This window comes from Trachinotus anak, unplaced genomic scaffold, assembly GCF_046630095.1.
Source record: "Trachinotus anak isolate AG129_WGS33_773 ecotype Australia unplaced genomic scaffold, CSIRO_AGI_Tana_v1 ptg000012l, whole genome shotgun sequence".
Lineage (NCBI taxonomy): Eukaryota > Metazoa > Chordata > Actinopteri > Carangiformes > Carangidae > Trachinotus > Trachinotus anak.
Genome location: NW_027273863.1, coordinates 9,323,787 through 9,340,886, shown reverse-complemented (window position 1 = coordinate 9,340,886; position 17,100 = coordinate 9,323,787). Strand labels below are relative to the sequence as shown.

At 40.9% G+C, this 17,100-nt stretch overlaps 2 protein-coding genes across 2 annotated transcripts; one reads left to right on the top strand and one right to left on the bottom strand.

The window, feature by feature from the left end:
* The first annotated feature begins 1,075 nt into the window (after positions 1 to 1,075).
* Positions 1,076 to 9,134, top strand: grk7a (G protein-coupled receptor kinase 7a). Its single transcript, XM_071492375.1, has 4 exons — positions 1,076 to 1,867; positions 3,374 to 3,829; positions 6,640 to 6,920; positions 7,342 to 9,134. Exons 1-4 carry the CDS (start codon positions 1,271 to 1,273, stop codon positions 7,679 to 7,681), a joined length of 1,674 nt encoding a protein of 557 aa, XP_071348476.1. The 5' UTR covers positions 1,076 to 1,270; the 3' UTR covers positions 7,682 to 9,134.
* Positions 9,135 to 11,061: 1,927 nt separating this feature from the next.
* On the bottom strand, positions 11,062 to 16,492 carry atp1b3a (ATPase Na+/K+ transporting subunit beta 3a). The gene is made up of 7 exons (XM_071492030.1): positions 15,849 to 16,492; positions 14,500 to 14,628; positions 14,081 to 14,179; positions 13,742 to 13,935; positions 13,416 to 13,466; positions 12,768 to 12,854; positions 11,062 to 12,679 (listed from the first exon to the last, which is right to left on the bottom strand). The coding sequence occupies exons 1-7, from the start codon at positions 15,958 to 15,960 to the stop codon at positions 12,512 to 12,514; spliced, it is 840 nt and encodes a 279-aa protein (XP_071348131.1). The 5' UTR covers positions 15,961 to 16,492; the 3' UTR covers positions 11,062 to 12,511.
* Positions 16,493 to 17,100: the final 608 nt, after the last annotated feature.

Sequence of the window (17,100 nt, the reverse complement as noted above, 5' to 3'; positions counted from 1 at the left end):
TGTCACTGTTAGGTATCAGTTGTATCACAGGTCCTCAGTGTAACCTCAGTTCTGTCACATGATTAAGGTCATGCTCTTCAGGCTTTTTATACACAGACCAGTAGGAAGAAGCTTGGGTGCGATGTTGATCTGATCCTTTGAGTGTCTGTGATGACGCTTGATTTTACAACCAATGCTACATTGTTTGTTGTGTAGTGGTTTTGTGGTTTTTCTTTGGTTATGCTTGGTGTGCATTTTTTGTTATTGCTGTGGCTAAATTGAGCAGAACAAATGAACCTGACTGAGGAGAAACCAACTATTAGTGTCTTGTACTCACTTAGCGCTTCATCAGTTATTTAATTTATTGTGAGTTCAATCTCACAGTATCCCAATGAGCACCTAAACTTACTCTATAGATATGTCTGCACTTTAGCTCTCATGTAGCTAATAATCTTTTATTAAAAAAATGCTTTAAGACATGAATGCATTACTTCTCAATATCAAAAACATATAGTTAACACATATTAGTTTGGATAGCTCTAATCCACATGTCTATTAAGATGAGACTCAATGTAAAATGCAGCCTGACTAATTGAAACATTTTGTACTGTTTATTTAAGACAAATCTCAGACTATTCATCCAAATTAATAATTACTCACAGCCCACTCTAGTCATGGTCTTAATATTACCTGTACATTTTGTTATAACAAAATATAGTAATGACATTAATTACTAGGTAGATTTTTTTTATGCTTTAAAATGTTTTAAAGAAGATGCAAAAATTATTGTGTCACTCTAGTTTCTCACTACTTTCATAGAAGGACCCTCTAAATGTGTCTTGCTTGTACTACAGAATTTTCTGCTTCTTTTTGTGTCTTTGCTTTGATCTCATGAGTAAATGCATAGTCAACAGCCCATTGGACCACTGTTAGAGACTACTGTACACCATGAACAAATATAGAGGGTTACAAAGCCTCTTAGGACAGAGCCCGCTTATGATTCCCTTTACGTGCACGGCATCCTTGAATAGACCACACAAAGATCCTTAAGCCAAAATCCCTCCCTGGTATTTAATTCTAAATGAGTAATTACTGGGTGTGTCAGTGTGTCTTAGGTTTGCAGGTAGGTTGGGTGAGGGAGCTCACTTGCACGCTGGCTTCAGAGCAAATTGCACTCTTACACAGACACACACATTCTGAAAGACGCCGCACTGGTTATAAGAGGGTATCCCTGGGGAGCCACTGAAGAACCCAGTCACGTAGGGGGGACAGACCACATACAGCCGCCAAGATGTGTGACATGGGGGGACTGGATAACCTGGTGGCCAACACGGCCTACCTCAAAGCTCAAGGTGGTGATGACAAGGAGATGAAAAAGCGCCGTCGCAGCTTGTCTCTCCCCAAGCCTGAACAATGTGCTTCCGTACGAGCTTCCCTTGACAAGGACTATACATCAATTTGTGAAAGGCAGCCTATTGGTAAAAAGTTTTTCCGTGAATTCCTGGCAAGTAATGCTGAGTTTAAGCTTGCTGCTGATTTTCTGGATGAGCTGTATGACTGGGATCTGGCTGAAGGTGCAACAAAAGACAAGGCACGCCAAAACATCATCAACAAGTATTGTAAGGCTGACTCCAAAACCTTCCTGTCCTTTCTTACTGGGGAGCCTGCCGAAAAATGCAAGTCTGTGACAGATGCCAACTTTGAAGAGGTGATGAAAAGCAAAGTCCAAGATGGTGTAAGAGAATTTCTCAAAGGCAAACCCTTCACAGATTACCAGGCCAGCCCATTCTTTGATAAATTCCTCCAGTGGAAAGAATATGAGAAACAGCCCATCAGTGACAAATACTTCTATGAGTTCAGAACTCTGGGAAAAGGAGGCTTTGGAGAGGTAAGCACACAAATGCATCTACATTTAATTTGGTAAAAGTCTGTTGTTATTGCAGATAATTTACCTTCAAAACTGTTTTTAGTTGCAGGAGTCTTTCCCGACTCCTTGGGTATCATGGTGTTGTCAACCAAACGTATTTATTTAATATTTTTTATAATGTATACTAAAACTGTAAGAAAATATGCATTCAACATCTTTTTGAATTGTAACTATGGTGCTACATCTGAGTTTTATAGTGCAGTGTTAGTGCCATTCCAATCTTCAGAAAACCCTGAGTAAAAACCTAGATGTATTGGTTTTGAGGCATATAGAAGGATGTTCTTGGATAAGAGATCAAGTTTTACATAACTGTAATGATTTACTCAAGGTTGTCTCAAGGTGACCATGAAGTTATGTGGCATATAGGCACACCTGGAAAATTTTAGAAAACAGAAAAATAAAAAAATCAACAGTAATGTAAACATATGAAGAAGCCTAAATTTCTGCAGGGGTAACTATGTAAACCTCAGAAATAGCAGTATGTTTTTGTGAATGAGATACATTGTCATAAACATGTCATATAAAAGGTATGGCTCAAGCTGACAGGGTTAGGGTTAGGGATGCATATGAGATGGTGTAATCTAAGCTTAAATTCTACATAACATTACTGATGCAGAGGACCCACAATCGACCCTTGAGGAACACCTTTACTGAATTAGGCTATTAGCAGCAAGCCTCAGTATATCCTAACAGAAGGCAACTTGTGTAATGAAATGCTAGGCCAGAGGTGTAAAAAGTCAGTGAGACTTAAAAATTGACAGTAATATTGTTTAACAGTATAATGTGATTTAAAACTATGGTAAGGGTTGCTGTTATGCCCCTGTCTGAATCTGCTGTGACTGTACAATACTGCATTTAAATATAAAGTAGTTCACAAAGCAGCAAATACAATGAAACTTAAACAGTGACTCAGTGTTAAATTAAGGATGTATTAGCTGCCAAGACACAATTGGCAGGGGTCAAGCTAGGTTGACTTGTGCACCACATTTTCTTACCTTTACTCCTACCAATGATTCTATATCAGTGAAAGGTTTAAAGTATATTGTAAAATGAAACAAAGCAAGCATTTATCCCTCTGCTAGTTTAAAAGAGGGATGGTTTGTGATATCAATAGTGAAATTATGAAATATGTGACAAGATAGATTGATAATTTAAAGTACCAGTCAGATCTATTTTGTTTTATTCACTGAGATAATACTGAAGAAGCTTTTATTTTTAGTTTCCCTAGGAGAAGTTTCCTTACACTTCAAATAGAGGACAAGCTGTAGTCAGATTTTAGTCTTCTGATCAGAGTAGTGCAATGGTTCCTGTGCTGCATAGAGGTTCCTCTCAGCCTGGTACCAGCAGACCATGATTTGTTGCTGCGGGAAATTCCAATTAATTGAAATGGAGAACTGGTTGGACATCGGTGATAAAAAAGGACTCCTTTTCAACGAATAATAGAGCAAATAATTTGTCTTTCTCCAGGTATGCGCTGTTCAGGTGAAGAACACAGGCCAGATGTATGCCTGCAAGAAGTTGTGTAAAAAGCGACTGAAGAAGAAGGGTGGGGAGAAGATGGCCCTGTTGGAGAAGCAGATCTTGGAGAAGGTTAACAGCCTGTTTCTGGTCAACTTGGCCTATGCTTATGACAACAAGACCCACCTGTGCCTTGTCATGACCTTGATGAATGGAGGAGACCTCAAGTACCACATTTACAACATAGGCTATGATGGCAAAGGTGTGGACAAGGGCATTGAGATGAAGCGCATCATCCATTACACAGCGCAGATTACCACTGGCATTCTGCATCTGCACGACATGGATATTGTATACCGTGATATGAAGCCAGAGAACGTGTTGCTGGATAGCCACGGCCAGTGCCGACTTTCAGATTTGGGTCTGGCCATAGAGATTGCTTCAGGGAAGACGGTCACCCAGATGGTGAGTAAATGTACACGCCATGAAATGGCAAATGTCATTCTCTTACCACTAATACACCACTAAATATACCAAGTTGCACTCTAAAAGCCATTCGGAGGCTGCTAACATGAGAGCACCTAGCTGGATGATGTCACAGATGATAGCAGGAATCATAATAAGACTACACATGATGAAAGATATCTAAAAGGCCATTTCATATATTATTCAAAATCTTTGAAATTACGTACACCAAAAGGCAGGTCAGAATCCGCCACTAATTATGTGTAGTTGATCTTCACATCAACAAAATTTTAGTGAATTCATCATCAACATTACTGGACTAAGTTTAAGACGAGACATACTCTCACACAAAAACAGAACAACAGAGCATGGAAACAAGAGCCACTGGTTTCTGTTTCGTCTTATTTGCAGAGGAGGTTGGAGCTAAAAACTGAACTCAGGTGCTCTCACAGGCTGTCAGTCTTGGTGGGGTTTTTACTTTAAATCCGGACAGGGATTACTGGATTTCTTAAAGATCTGTGCAATGACTGTCTCTGAATCCATTATATAATGCAATTGATCCTTTAGCAGTCAGATTATAGCCTGGCCATTTATAGGCCACCATTTTGTGTAGGGGCTATGTTATAGACCGTGGAGGTCGAGTGCTTGTTAAAGTAGCAGTCAATAAGTGTAAGAAAGTTTGTGTCAGTAACTTGGTAGCAGAGATTTAGTTGTTTCAGTAGAAGCGTTACCTGTTGTTCTGCTCTTTCTTCCCACATCTCTTAACAAACCCCTGGGCCTGTAATTCTTCTTCTTGCCTTTGGGAAAAAATACCATGTCATCAGATTGATGTTACACCACATTGACTGGACAGGGGATGTTTTGGATCTAAAAGGATCACTTGACAATATGCAAAGCAAGTGGTTGTTAGGGCGACAGAGCATCATGGTTACTGGCAGATCACACTGAACTTTAACACAAAAATATATATTCTACAGCTGCAGCATGACTGCGCCCTTATAAAATTACTGATAGAAGAATCGACACATTATTTTCAAACAATATTTCTTCTATTTTTTCTCATATTATTTTTTCATTGTATTATGCCACACCTGTACTAACCTATGGATGACCTGGAAAAAAATGAAGAAGTCTGCAATGGGGTTTCTTCAGGACTTACTTGCAGTAGCAAAGAGTAAGCTCTCAGCTCTATGAAAGTCCAGTAAGCTCATTATCCAGTACACTGATGCTCCTCAGCCAGTCAAAGTGACTGGACTAACCTCCTATAGGCAAGGCTGGCTTTGGTCCCCTAATCCTCTTAGTGAGCATTACACAAGTCTGTCCCTGATTAGATTGACATATCCAGGTAAAAACTTACGCTGAATACATTTAGACATGTTAGTTTGCAAACAAGGTGACTTTAACCCAGCTAAAAAATATCTAGAATGATCTTTGCACAAACAGAGATCAGATTAATTCTGGTGGTAAATTTGTAACCTGTATGATCTTATATGGAAACATAATACTGATCATATTGACTGACCAGAGTGTGCAGTTTCTTTATTTGTTATTTTAAACTGATTATCATCACATAGATGCATTTTGGATTAACAAACGAAAGTACAAAAAAACACAAGGAAGAAATTGAAAATAATACAGGAGTTTAGTTTTCTTGATAGCTGACTGAGTAAGTATTAGAACAAAAAGTTTTGCCTGCAAACCTGCTAAAGTTTGGTCAAAGGAGTTGCAGTATCATGCCTCCACTAATCAGTCAGAAGTTCCTATTCAGGCACACTTGTGGCCAAGTTGTGTCACACTAAAGGAGTGAAGATCAGATCTGGAAGTTCCAGACATGTTTAGTGATCATAATCTGTAATTCAACAAAAAAAATATATTAACTTTTTTATGACAGTATAACAGAAGCAGAAGCTGAAATATAGTTTGAACTATTTCTAAATGCCTTTCAGGTGTTAATGTATTAAACTGGCTATAAAAGGACAGTGCATCCTACAGCCTCATAATACCCATATAACACCTCACCTGTACTAACCTATGGATCACCTGAAAAAGATTTTTGCAACAGGGTTTCTTCAGGACATATTTGGAATGGCAAAGAGTAAGCTCTCAGCTCTATGCCAGTTTGTGCCATGTGTGCATTAATCATGTATTAGAGGCATGGCTCGATTCTGGCTGTTACGTATTTCTGCTGGAGGCTGTAGCATCCAGTAATGCACAGTCTTTATGTAAGAGGCTGGACAACTCTGTCAGTGTGTAGACACACATGACTCTTGACAGGCAGCAGGCTTAGCATTAGGATTAAGCTTCTGGTCCGAGGTTGCAGGTGAGGTCATACAGGGAGAGGGAGGGAGAGACAAGGGGGAGAGGAGCAGGCGAGCAGGGAGTGAGTGGGCTAAAGAGGCAAAGGTGAAAGTTAAAAAGAGAAAGAGACAAGATGACGAAATACTAGATTAAGGCTTATACTAACTCAGGCAACAAATCTCTATAACCCTTGTCTCTGGGGACATAGAAAGCTTATGTCTCCCAATTAAAAAGTTATTCTTTACAAGTCTGTCCTTCCACAAGACCCTCTTTCTGTTCTTTATGTAAAGTTGTGCACTGTTTGCAATTTTCATGTTGCTGTGCTATCACATAAGTCTGTTAAATTACTTGCATTCATCCACAGAACTTAGTTATAAAAAAGTGGAGATCTAAAAGTTTCTAAACATATAAAACACACTATGCTTTCTAACAAGTGAAAATTTTATAATGAAATGATTTATAGATGTACCTTATATTCAGTCTTCCCCTCTGACCTCATCTTCCTCCACCAGGCTGGTACTGGGGCATACATGGCCCCTGAGATCTTGACCAAAACTCCATACAGGACATCAGTGGACTGGTGGGCACTGGGCTGCAGTATCTATGAGATGGTCGCTGGTTACACACCTTTCAAAGGCCCTGAGGCCAAGAAGGAGAAGGTGGAGAAGGAGGAGGTGCAGCGTCGCATTATCAACGAGGAGCCCAAGTGGGAGCACAAGTGCTTTGATGCTCCCACCAAGGACATCATCCAGCAGTTCCTCAAGAAGAAAATTGAGGAGCGCTTGGGCATGAAGTAAGGGGTTCTTGTATTCTGTATCACTTTAAGTAAGCCTCATGGTGTTAATGGCTCCACACAATGGTTTAGTCATCCTGTGCCAACTTCTAGTTAATTGGAATGTTATTGATATTTTATTTTTAAAATTTCATCTTAATCAGTTCCAAATATAATTGAGGACCAAAAAAATGTAAATTTGGTAGAATATTCACTGGCATCCTGGATCAATGCGTGTTAGGAAAGTGAGTTGGAATTACAAGCTTATTAAGAATGAAGAATGAACTGGTTGAGTAAAAGCAACACCAGGTTGAAACCTTTACCTTAACTATTACCAAAATGTTGAACCTGCATGAACCTGTGTAGACACTTCGGTCTTATTTGCTAAAGTCTGACGTTTTGAAACTCTGATGGAGAACTATGTTTTTTGCCTTGTCATCAGGAACAACATGGAGGATCCCAGGAAGCATGAGTGGTTCAAGAACATCAACTTCCCTCGTCTGGAGGCTGGGCTGGTGGATCCTCCTTGGACACCCAAGCCCAATGTTGTCTACGCCAAGGACACTGGAGATATTGCTGAGTTCTCTGAGATCAAGGGCATCGAGTTTGACGCCAAGGACGAAAAATTCTTCAGGGAGTTTAGCTCTGGCGCTGTGCCCATCCAGTGGCAGCAAGAGATGATTGAAACTGGACTGTTTGATGAGCTGAATGATCCCAACAGGAAAGAAGGTGGAGGAGATCCTGATGACGAAAAGAAGTCTGGCACATGTATATTGCTGTGAGCAGCCACGTTTGATATCACATACCAGTAATAACACTTAATAATTTGTTTGTTGTCTCAGTCAGATACACACTAATTTTGATGTAAAAGATGGATCATATTTCATGAAAAAGGTGAGCACAAGCATCTTTGTTCAGAAAGATGTATCATCTCCATCTTGAAAGGTGCTCACAGTTTAGAGATCTTCTGCTTTCAGGGCAAGGTTCAGTGAAATATGGAAGATGTGATGATGTATTTTGAGCATCATCTCTCTGGCTCACAGCTTCTCTTGCAGACATATGTACCGTTAGACTTGCAACAACTTTGACCATAAATGACTAGGAATAGTTTTTACAACCTTTTTATTAAGGATACTAGCTTTACAAGAGTATTTGTGCCAGAGATACTATATTACGTCACATAGAAGCTGTCTAAATTATCTGCTGAAGCAATGCTGTTGCATTCAGCATTAAAGATTAAACAATTTGGAACTAACACGTCTTCTAGACCATGAAACTGTTCAGTTTTATCTTCTAGTGAAAGGTTACAGCATTTCATAGCACTCCCCTACTATGATGCCATCATAGGGTCACACTGTTTCTACAATGAAAAGTGCTTTTTAACCACATGTGGCAGAGATAGTTGTAGTGTTTAATATGATACGCTGTGATCCCAAACCTCAGGCTGATCACTGCATTTACAGTGACCAGTTTTCCTTCTGCCCCACATCTTACTTTTCTAAAAACTATAAAAAGCAATTGTTGCATCTGTATTAATTGTATATAAATAAATATGTCTATTAGATATATCTATATCTATGCACAGAAAAGAAAAGGAGAGATGTAAGTAATTTAAAATTTAGGTTTTGTTTTAAAGAAAATGAAGAACACTGAGCACCTCTTTACTAAGTATTCTACTGTTGGTGCTATGAGGCTCAACTGTGAGAAATGGAGACTCACTTAGCCCTGGGATGCTGGGAGAGAGGTGAGTGCAGAAACAGCAGTTCTCTGCTACATGGATGAGGAAGATTTAGAGGAGTTGGGCAATAAATTCCTTTGCCAGGATGCACATTCCTGTTAAAGGAATGTCCACGGCCCTGAAACGCTGTGACACTTCAGGGCTCTTTTCTTAGTGTGAGATGAGTGTGAATGATTCAAACTAGCCAGATCCTGAGAAAGGTTCCACTGTTGTGGTCATTAAGCTGAGAATAGAGAGTTGGGTTAGTTCAAAATAAAATCCTCTTTATTCTTGTTTACTTGTCTCAGGGTAATTACTTGGTTAAGTTTTTAAATGTCCAGATCCTGGGCCGAGTTGAGTTTTTACAGTTTAATGTTAATATGATATAAATATATATGATACATGTACTTGTAAATATAACATGAGAGGAATTGCCACTGTAGAAATGTCAGATGTAAAGCAGAAATTTCCTTGAATCTTGAATCATTTGAATAAATGAAAATATATGTCTTTTAAAATGTGTGTCTTTTCTGTGATCATGAATATTTAGGTGTTTGTCTCAATACAGAATATTTGTTGTTGTCTTGAGGCTTAACAAAGAGCACATCTACCACTCGTGTTAGAGAACACCCCAAAGTGTGCCATGTTACGCTATATATAACCACAGAGAAAGTGCTGCTGACAATGCTGGAGTAAAACCTAAAAATATCAGCTACATTAATCCCTTTCAGGATGCTGACCAGAGCCAGGCTGCACTCCAGGCCTTCACAAATTGGCAAGTTCAACTCTTAGCTGATAAGGCGATAACCAGTGTTATCCTTGCGGCTTCTTTGCTTAAATCAGCTTCAAATCCCCTCTGCTTCTGCAGCATCTCAATGTTATTGCCAGCCGAAGTATCTGAGCAGAAATCAGCAGCTACAGTGCTGAGCTGATTGCTTCACCACGTTTTGACTTTTTTTTTTTTGTAGAAAGAAGCTGCATTGATGAAATTAAAAGACAATCCTAATATTGCATGAGAGTGCTGAAAGGGAAAACTGAGCCTACTGATGGTGTTATTGAGCAAATCTTTGCATAATAATCATGGAAAACATTTAAACACTAACAGAGGAACACTGACACACTCATTTATGACTGTCCTTTTCCAGCTCACACTTTCACCTTTAAGTACTTTCTATATTTACAACATTTTCCATTTTTATTTTTACCTACTTCTTTGGCTACAAGGCGAGGAAACAGATGAAAATGTCTGTTTGGTATTTTCTTTTGTCTCCAACACCACTTGTTTACAGCAGCCGAACTCAAGGACAGTAAGAGCTTAGGATACATTAAGGTGGATTCTTGCTTCAGCTAAACCCCAAGAGATTATGTCACATATAGCAGGACTTGGGTACGGACTACTGCTGAAAGTGAAGGATAGTGCTGCTGCTGCCTCAGGGCACTGTGGGAGCTTGTTGGATGGAGGTGCTGTAAAATCAGAGCAGACAGGTGTGATCAGACCTCTTTTAATACTGATCTGATATATTCTGACTCCTACAGCCGGTGCAGTCTCTGTGGGTGCAGGACAGTGCCTTGGCTGTAGTGAAATACAACTACACTTGCAGGTAGGTCTACAGGGGTCCTACACAGCTGCTAACCAAAAGCTCCCGTACCCAGGCCAAAAACATTGGTGCATAAGGCTTTAACTAGAGGTTTAAAATTATTAGAAATATAATAAAAGGGTTCAGCTGTTATTTCTTCATTTGATAGACACATTTTAACGTAAACGTTATTCAGTATGACAAGTGTATTGGATATGACCTAAATGGTGGGGGTGAGAGGGAAGACAAATCTCAGCGTCTCATCACCAAGTTTATTTCCCAGCGGCTGTGACCAGATATTGTGGAAACCAGTGGTGTTGTTTAATTGTGTGGATTTGCCCACATTGATGTGTGCAGTCAGAAGAACCACAGGATTCACAAACGGGAATCATCAGATGCCTCACTAACCTCTTTGGTTTCTCTGTAACTGCAGTCCTTTTGGCAGCACCATGTTTGAGCCACGCTCTCACTAACAGCTCGCTCCGGCTGTCTTGTTTCTGGTTCCCTCGTGTGGCAGCAGGTCTGTGCTACAGTGATAATGGGAATGTGATTCTACCACAACCTCAGCAATCACTCTCAATCTGCCTGGTTTGTCTTCACCGTCACATTATAAACCACATAAACAGCTCTGAATTCAATCTCTTGTGTATTACATAATTTCATTTTACATCCATTTACACATTTAGAGATTAATTTGTTTACGTCAGTTTCCAAATTAAAAGCTTCTGCTTGGATGGTCTGGTGTTTTAGCTCGTTCATTATATTCATATTTATAGTAGGCTATTTTTACTGAAGCAACTGAATACTTATTACACCACTGGCAAAAAGCTACAGCCCAGTTAAGAAAAGATTTTTAAAAAATAGACAATTTTTTTTCAAAATCACTTTTATTCCACAATTTATTTCATCAGGTCTTAAGGCACCCTGAAGAGATGTTACAAGTTGTTCTTTCAAATGTGGGTTCCTTTTAAGACTGTGTAAACATAGCTTTGAATAAGATAATTTCCTGTAAATCTTTGCTTAAATTATTTCTTTACAGTGCACAGACATTGTGTTTGTGACAAAAATACAATGTGAATTAAGTAAATATGGTAGATAGTGTATATATATATACATTGAAGAGTAATAGATTGGCAGACAATCAGATCAACAGGCTGAAGAAGAGAGAAAACTAACGAACAATCTTTGAGACCCAGATAGATATACAGATCACGTAAAGATATACAGTACATAGTTACAGTGAACTTTTTATGTTTGCAACGCTTCTCCAGCACCTCTCTGCCTTAAAAGCAATTTTTACACTGCAACTTCTGTGTTTGTGTGTGTGTGTGTGTGTCGCCTCAGCCACCATCAAAACGCAGCACCCCGCGAGGTGAAGCGAGACAACGCATCCAGTCCTGGAGGGCCCACCCACATGTTGGCTATTGCAGTGGAGAGGTGAGTAAACAGGAAGACGGGCAGACAGACAGACGGACATGCAGACAGACGGACAGACAACACAAGACTAGGTTGTGGCTACGCAGACCACAACACAAAGATCTATCTATACTTCCCTAAATATGGTAAGGATCACAATGTATTTATATGTAGAAAGGGACTTTGTAATTGGCATTTCATATACAGGGATACAGTGGCTATACTTGATTATCAAGGTACGTTCCTATGAAGTCTTTGTGATGTGATAATGTGAATACTCTGGAGATGTGTTGGAGATGTTCTACTTTCTCAATTATACTATACAGCAAGATAAAAATCCTCTCAACATCAGCGATAATACAGTCGTTCATACAGTTTGGAGAGATGAAAACAACACTCTCTACCTGACAGCAGGAATATCTAAAAAACGTTAAAAAAAAAAAATGGTATCAGCAACTACACAATAGCTCCAAATGGCTTGGTTGCAATGGCTATAAGCTACCTAATCACATCAATACTAAAAAAGAAAATAATAAAATAAACTGAAGGGGAGAATGAACAGTGCGACGGGAGAATGGATGACAGGATGGATAGATGGTCAGGAGCAGAGCCTGTGTCTTGTTCTGGGGATCTTTGAGGAGGTCAGCAAAGGAATCATCATGGAAAGAAGGGTCAGAAATGTCATCAAAGAAACATTTGATTTCTGTAACTGGCTCTCCTACTGGGAGCCAAACTAATCTGCATTAAACGTTTTGGCCACATCCCAAAATGGAGTCTTTGTGACATATTTGACACTTCCTTCCTTCCTTTTTTTTTTTTTTTTTTTAAATCTTTAAACATAAATCCTTAGCACACGTGGGCAGCCTCTGCACCAGGTTTCCTTTTACCGGCCGTCATCTCTCTTACTCGACCACCTTGATCCTGAAGGTGACGCGGCCAAGGAACTTATCTCTCTCATCATTGTTGCGGATGTCAGAGCCCTCTACCCTGCACTCCACCGGCAGCTCCTTGTTGTAGTCCTCCTTGGTGAGCAGCAGCTTCAAAGCCACCAGGGGCTGCACATAATTCTCCTGCATCAGGGAAGAGACAGCCATCTGTCAATAACGCATCAACGTGAGGATGTTAACGGACATGATCTGACTAGGGATAAATACTTACATGGGCTTTCTTGCCGTAGTAGGGGAAATACATCTTATCAATACGGCCCTCGCTGGGGAAATATTGCATTTCAACTGGGCTCTCTTTCTGCAGAGAAGAACATGTGTTAATCCACTTGGATTTGATACTCAATGAAATGTGTTATGTCAAGATATATAAAATGAGACGTTTTTCCAAGATCACATGAGACAGGACATTAAAAACGGGAAAGCAATGACTCTGCTGTTAGAGAAGAGATTTAAATGGTGATGTGGACAGCATGACGTGTTCTGCTTTAATCTGTGACAGGACATTTGTGGCTAAAAATTACGCAGATTAGATTAAAATGGCTTGAAAATGGCACTACTAGGATGGGTTTAGAGGCACCTGCATAATGGCCTGTTACATAATAAAAATGCGCTAACACCCCTACTCGCCTTATCCTGATAATTTACATACTTCTCTTACCCTAAAGCCATCAGTGACAGCATGCAGAAAGAAATCAGACACAAAACAGACAAAAAGAAGGAAAAAAAATGAAAGAAAGGTGAACAAAAAGAAAATATTGAGACTGTTAATGGTCATCAGAGCTTTTTATGAGAGAAATAAAAAGAAAAAAATACACATACAAACAAGTGGTACATGTATAGAATGGAGAAAAATGTTTACTTTTACTGTGCAGTTGATATAGGGATCCCCGCGGGGCTTCAGGCCAATGATCTATGAGTTGAGGGAAACAGGAAAAATTGAATCTATTAGGAGAAACAGATATAGAAAAGCTGCTGCCTGTGTGCAACCAAAGTTAGAAATGAATCAAATTATTCATCTTATTTTTGAACAAAGGTGGAATAGAAGCTGACAGGGAAGAAAAGGTTGAAAGACTCAGCAATAAAAGGACAAAACAGTACATTTGTAATGGAGAGAGACAATTTTTAAGCTTCTAAAAACCTCGGGAGAGACGAGCCTAAATAAGTGACAGTGAAACTGGGCGTTACCCTGTTCATTTTCAGCAGCACGCACGGTTTTCCCTCAGAATATCCAAAGTTGGTGTCAGAAAGGCCAGAGCAAAAACTCAGGGAGCCTCTCTTGAAGCGACAAGCTTTCTTTGTCGTTTCCTCTGGATTGTCCTGCAGAAAGTAATCTCCTTGAGGGCAGTCCTCGTTCTTCTCCTGCTCTGTATCATTATATCCTGAGAGAGAGAGACATGAACAGAGATATATTCCAATATATGGCATTAATCAGTGGAAAAAGGTCTGTGAAGAGGAGAGTGGAATTGTTAGAGCTAGCCCTCAGTGCGTTTCAGTTATCTGTGTATTAAGGAGAAGTGCACTTACTTTGCAGGAAGGACTCCAGATGTTGGACGTACTGTGCATACTTGAGCGGGTCAGATTTGTTGAATGTGATGTCCAATGAATTTGGACGAATCACCAAGCCTGCAACCAAGACATAAAGTAAACACAGAGTAAAGTAGAAAGTGATCCCTGCAACAGAAACTAACGCTCAGCCATGATCCGAGTTTGCCTCGAATTACACCTAAACATTTTCCCATCCAGCTGCACCGCTGATACCACACAGGAAGAGCCTTCAAAACAGGTCGATACAAAAAGCAGCTGTAATGTAGCGCATTATTGTGACAGCATCTCATTGGTGCAGGTATGAATAATGAATGCCTCAAAGAGAAATGCTGCCAGTTACAGTACCTGAAAGTCACCATCCCCCCCCTTGTACATACCCAATGTTGGGAGACACTAACCTGGATGGGGAACACGGTCCCTGTACCTCGGCACATTGTCATCCAGAGTGAGCAGCATCACCCACATCGTCAGGGCGAACATACCAGCCAAGAAACAGTAGAACACCAAGTAGAACAACAGGATGAGGGCTGGAGGAAGTGGGAGAAACAGAAACAGAAGAGAAGGAGAAAAGAGACATAATGAAGGACAGAGACAGAGAGGGGTCATGTATAATAACTACGAGCTTTAACCACACACAGGTTTGGACAAAAAAGGCTGAGTGTACTATCCCTTTGAGATAAACCATTTTGGAACAAGGGGAAATGTTGCTCACTGTTAGCAAACATGGGGCCGTCTTTCACTAGAGACCCTCAGTTTTCAAATCTCATGAGATTTAGGGATGATGCTGCAGTGCTCAAAGCATCTGCTGCCTCTTTTATGGCAGGAGGCAGGAGGAGGAAACAAAAAGGAGCCACAGCTATGGAAACATCTGACTCAAAATGGTTCACCACCATCCAGGCTTTCACAGCACGGATGCCCTCTAAGTTGACAGACAAAAAAAAAAAAAAAAAAAAAAGGATGGCCCCCTCAGCTTCCTGCTGTACCTCCTCCTGCACCCCCCCCTCCTTTCTCTCATTCCTCCCCAACAGTATCCCACAATGCACCTGCCTAGTGCGTGAAAGAGAGAAAGAGGAGAGAGGGAATCCCATTTGACCTTGACAGGCATGCTAATGTGGGCGGCCATGCAACTGCAATGGAGCATCCCACTGCACAGCAGCACAGGGGCCCAGGCAGCCTGACAGCCCGCACTAGCCTATAGGAGCTGGCTGCTGGAGGGAGGGTGGTGTGTTACTACCTCAGCCTGGCAATAACTGGGAGATCATTACATGAAATGTATGGCCTGATCAGCTATACACACTCAGCTCAGGAATGCTGTAGCACACTCCCTCTGGTATGATTAGGTAATTGTCAGCTGGGCTCTGCAGTGTGAATGCAATTTCCTGATAATCCTATTAACGCAGATGGTAAATATTCATAAAAATCTGTGCTGTTATGATTGATCACCACTTGGTTGCTTATTTCTGCCTATGCAGCAAAGCGAGTGGTGCACACCTTTGATAGCATCATTCATCTCGGTGAGCCTCCTGGTACAGGCTTCTCCTTTACACCTTCATGTAGGCCTATGATGGCTCCTCAGCAGTCATATTACACCATCCATACACGGACACATATGGTAGGCTATATGTTCAAGAGGCACACATCTATTAATGCTCGGAAAATGGAAAGAGGAGGACATCCGATTCAGTATAAGCCCCGTGAATGTCAGAGCACATCCACTAATTGACTGCTGTAAAACGGGGGATCTTACCCCAGCTGCTGGCCGTGCGACCCAGCACCTCCCCGGTCCTCGGGTTGTAGAAGGAGTCCTTCCAGCTGGACGCGTTCTCCTTGTTGGCCGCTTTATCCTCGGTGCTCGCCATGGTGGTAATGTCTTCTTTATTTTATTATTTTTTTCTTTTCCTTTTGGTCCAAAATGTGCGGTTTCTTCTGCCTAAAAAAATGCAGAAAAGCGCAGCAGGCGATGTAATGAAGAGAAGAAGCCGGCGAGGCGGCGGTGAGTGGTCGGATCAATGGTTGGGAAGGAGTGGGCGGTGCAGAAAGAGGGAGAGCAGAAGGAGCGAGATGCTCTGGTGGAACAAAAAAAAAGCCGAGAAGGGGAAGGTGAGGAAAGAGGGAGAGAAAAAAAAAACGCCAGTGACGTCCACACAAACCCCGTCGTGGCAGCTGATGCAGTGCGACCAGATGGATGTGCATTGGTTAACGACGGAGAGACGCACGGAGACGCACCGTTACGCGCACAAATTATAAATAGAGCGCACTTTATCTTTCTTATCATCAATTATGTTACAACGGCTACATGTGTTTGGGGACGAGCTGGGATCTCCATTTCATATGAATCTCCTACAGGCTGTGGGGTCCTTCAACAAACACCAGGAACACGCAAACATGTGAGATTAGTCACTGAAACCAAAGCATTTTATACCTCAAAGTGCGTCTGTGGTTCTCAATAGCGAACCTAAAGCCATGTTTTGGCTTCTGTATTATATGTTACATTCATCCTGATTTATTACAGCTTCACTCCACCTCCTCTGCGCACAAGTCGTGTGCACTGAGTCACCAAACCGATAACCAGTTCAATAGGCAGGAGGAGTGGATTTGGACAGCATTGGATGTACTGTTTCATCAGTCTACAGAAAACTCTGGTTTAGTGCGCGCACACACACACACAGGCTACATTTAAGTACATAAATGCCAGTGATCATCATATTTGAAGCCGACGAAGATGCTATTTGTGACTGACTGGCTGAGCATAGATATTTGGGGCATTTGCCAATCCTTGTTGCTATGGCAATTGAGCACTACTGAAACTAGAATGTGTGTGTGTGTGTGTGTGTGTGTGAGAGAGAGAGAGAGAGAGAGAGAGAGAGAGAGGAAGTCGTAGAGAGAGAGGGAGCACACAGAGTGCATGACTGTAAACAGATGTGTCTAAGTTAACAGAGAACACTCTTGTGGATGCTGTTTTATTCCAGCATTGTTTTCTATTAATATTAGGATATTCA

Bases quoted from the DNA above. Each gene is read 5' to 3' on its own strand.
- grk7a (XM_071492375.1), top strand. From the start codon at position 1,271: ATGTGTGACATGGGGGGACTGGATAACCTGGTGGCCAACACGGCCTAC. The intron at 1,868-3,373 runs GTAAGCACACAA...GTCTTTCTCCAG, and splicing joins GAAAAGGAGGCTTTGGAGAG to GTATGCGCTGTTCAGGTGAA. The intron at 3,830-6,639 runs GTGAGTAAATGT...TTCCTCCACCAG, and splicing joins GGAAGACGGTCACCCAGATG to GCTGGTACTGGGGCATACAT.
- atp1b3a (XM_071492030.1), bottom strand. From the start codon at position 15,960: ATGGCGAGCACCGAGGATAAAGCGGCCAACAAGGAGAACGCGTCCAGC. The intron at 13,936-14,080 runs GTAAGTGCACTT...TCTCTCTCTCAG, and splicing joins TCTGGAGTCCTTCCTGCAAA to GATATAATGATACAGAGCAG. The intron at 12,680-12,767 runs GTAAGTATTTAT...TCCCTGATGCAG, and splicing joins ACTACGGCAAGAAAGCCCAT to GAGAATTATGTGCAGCCCCT.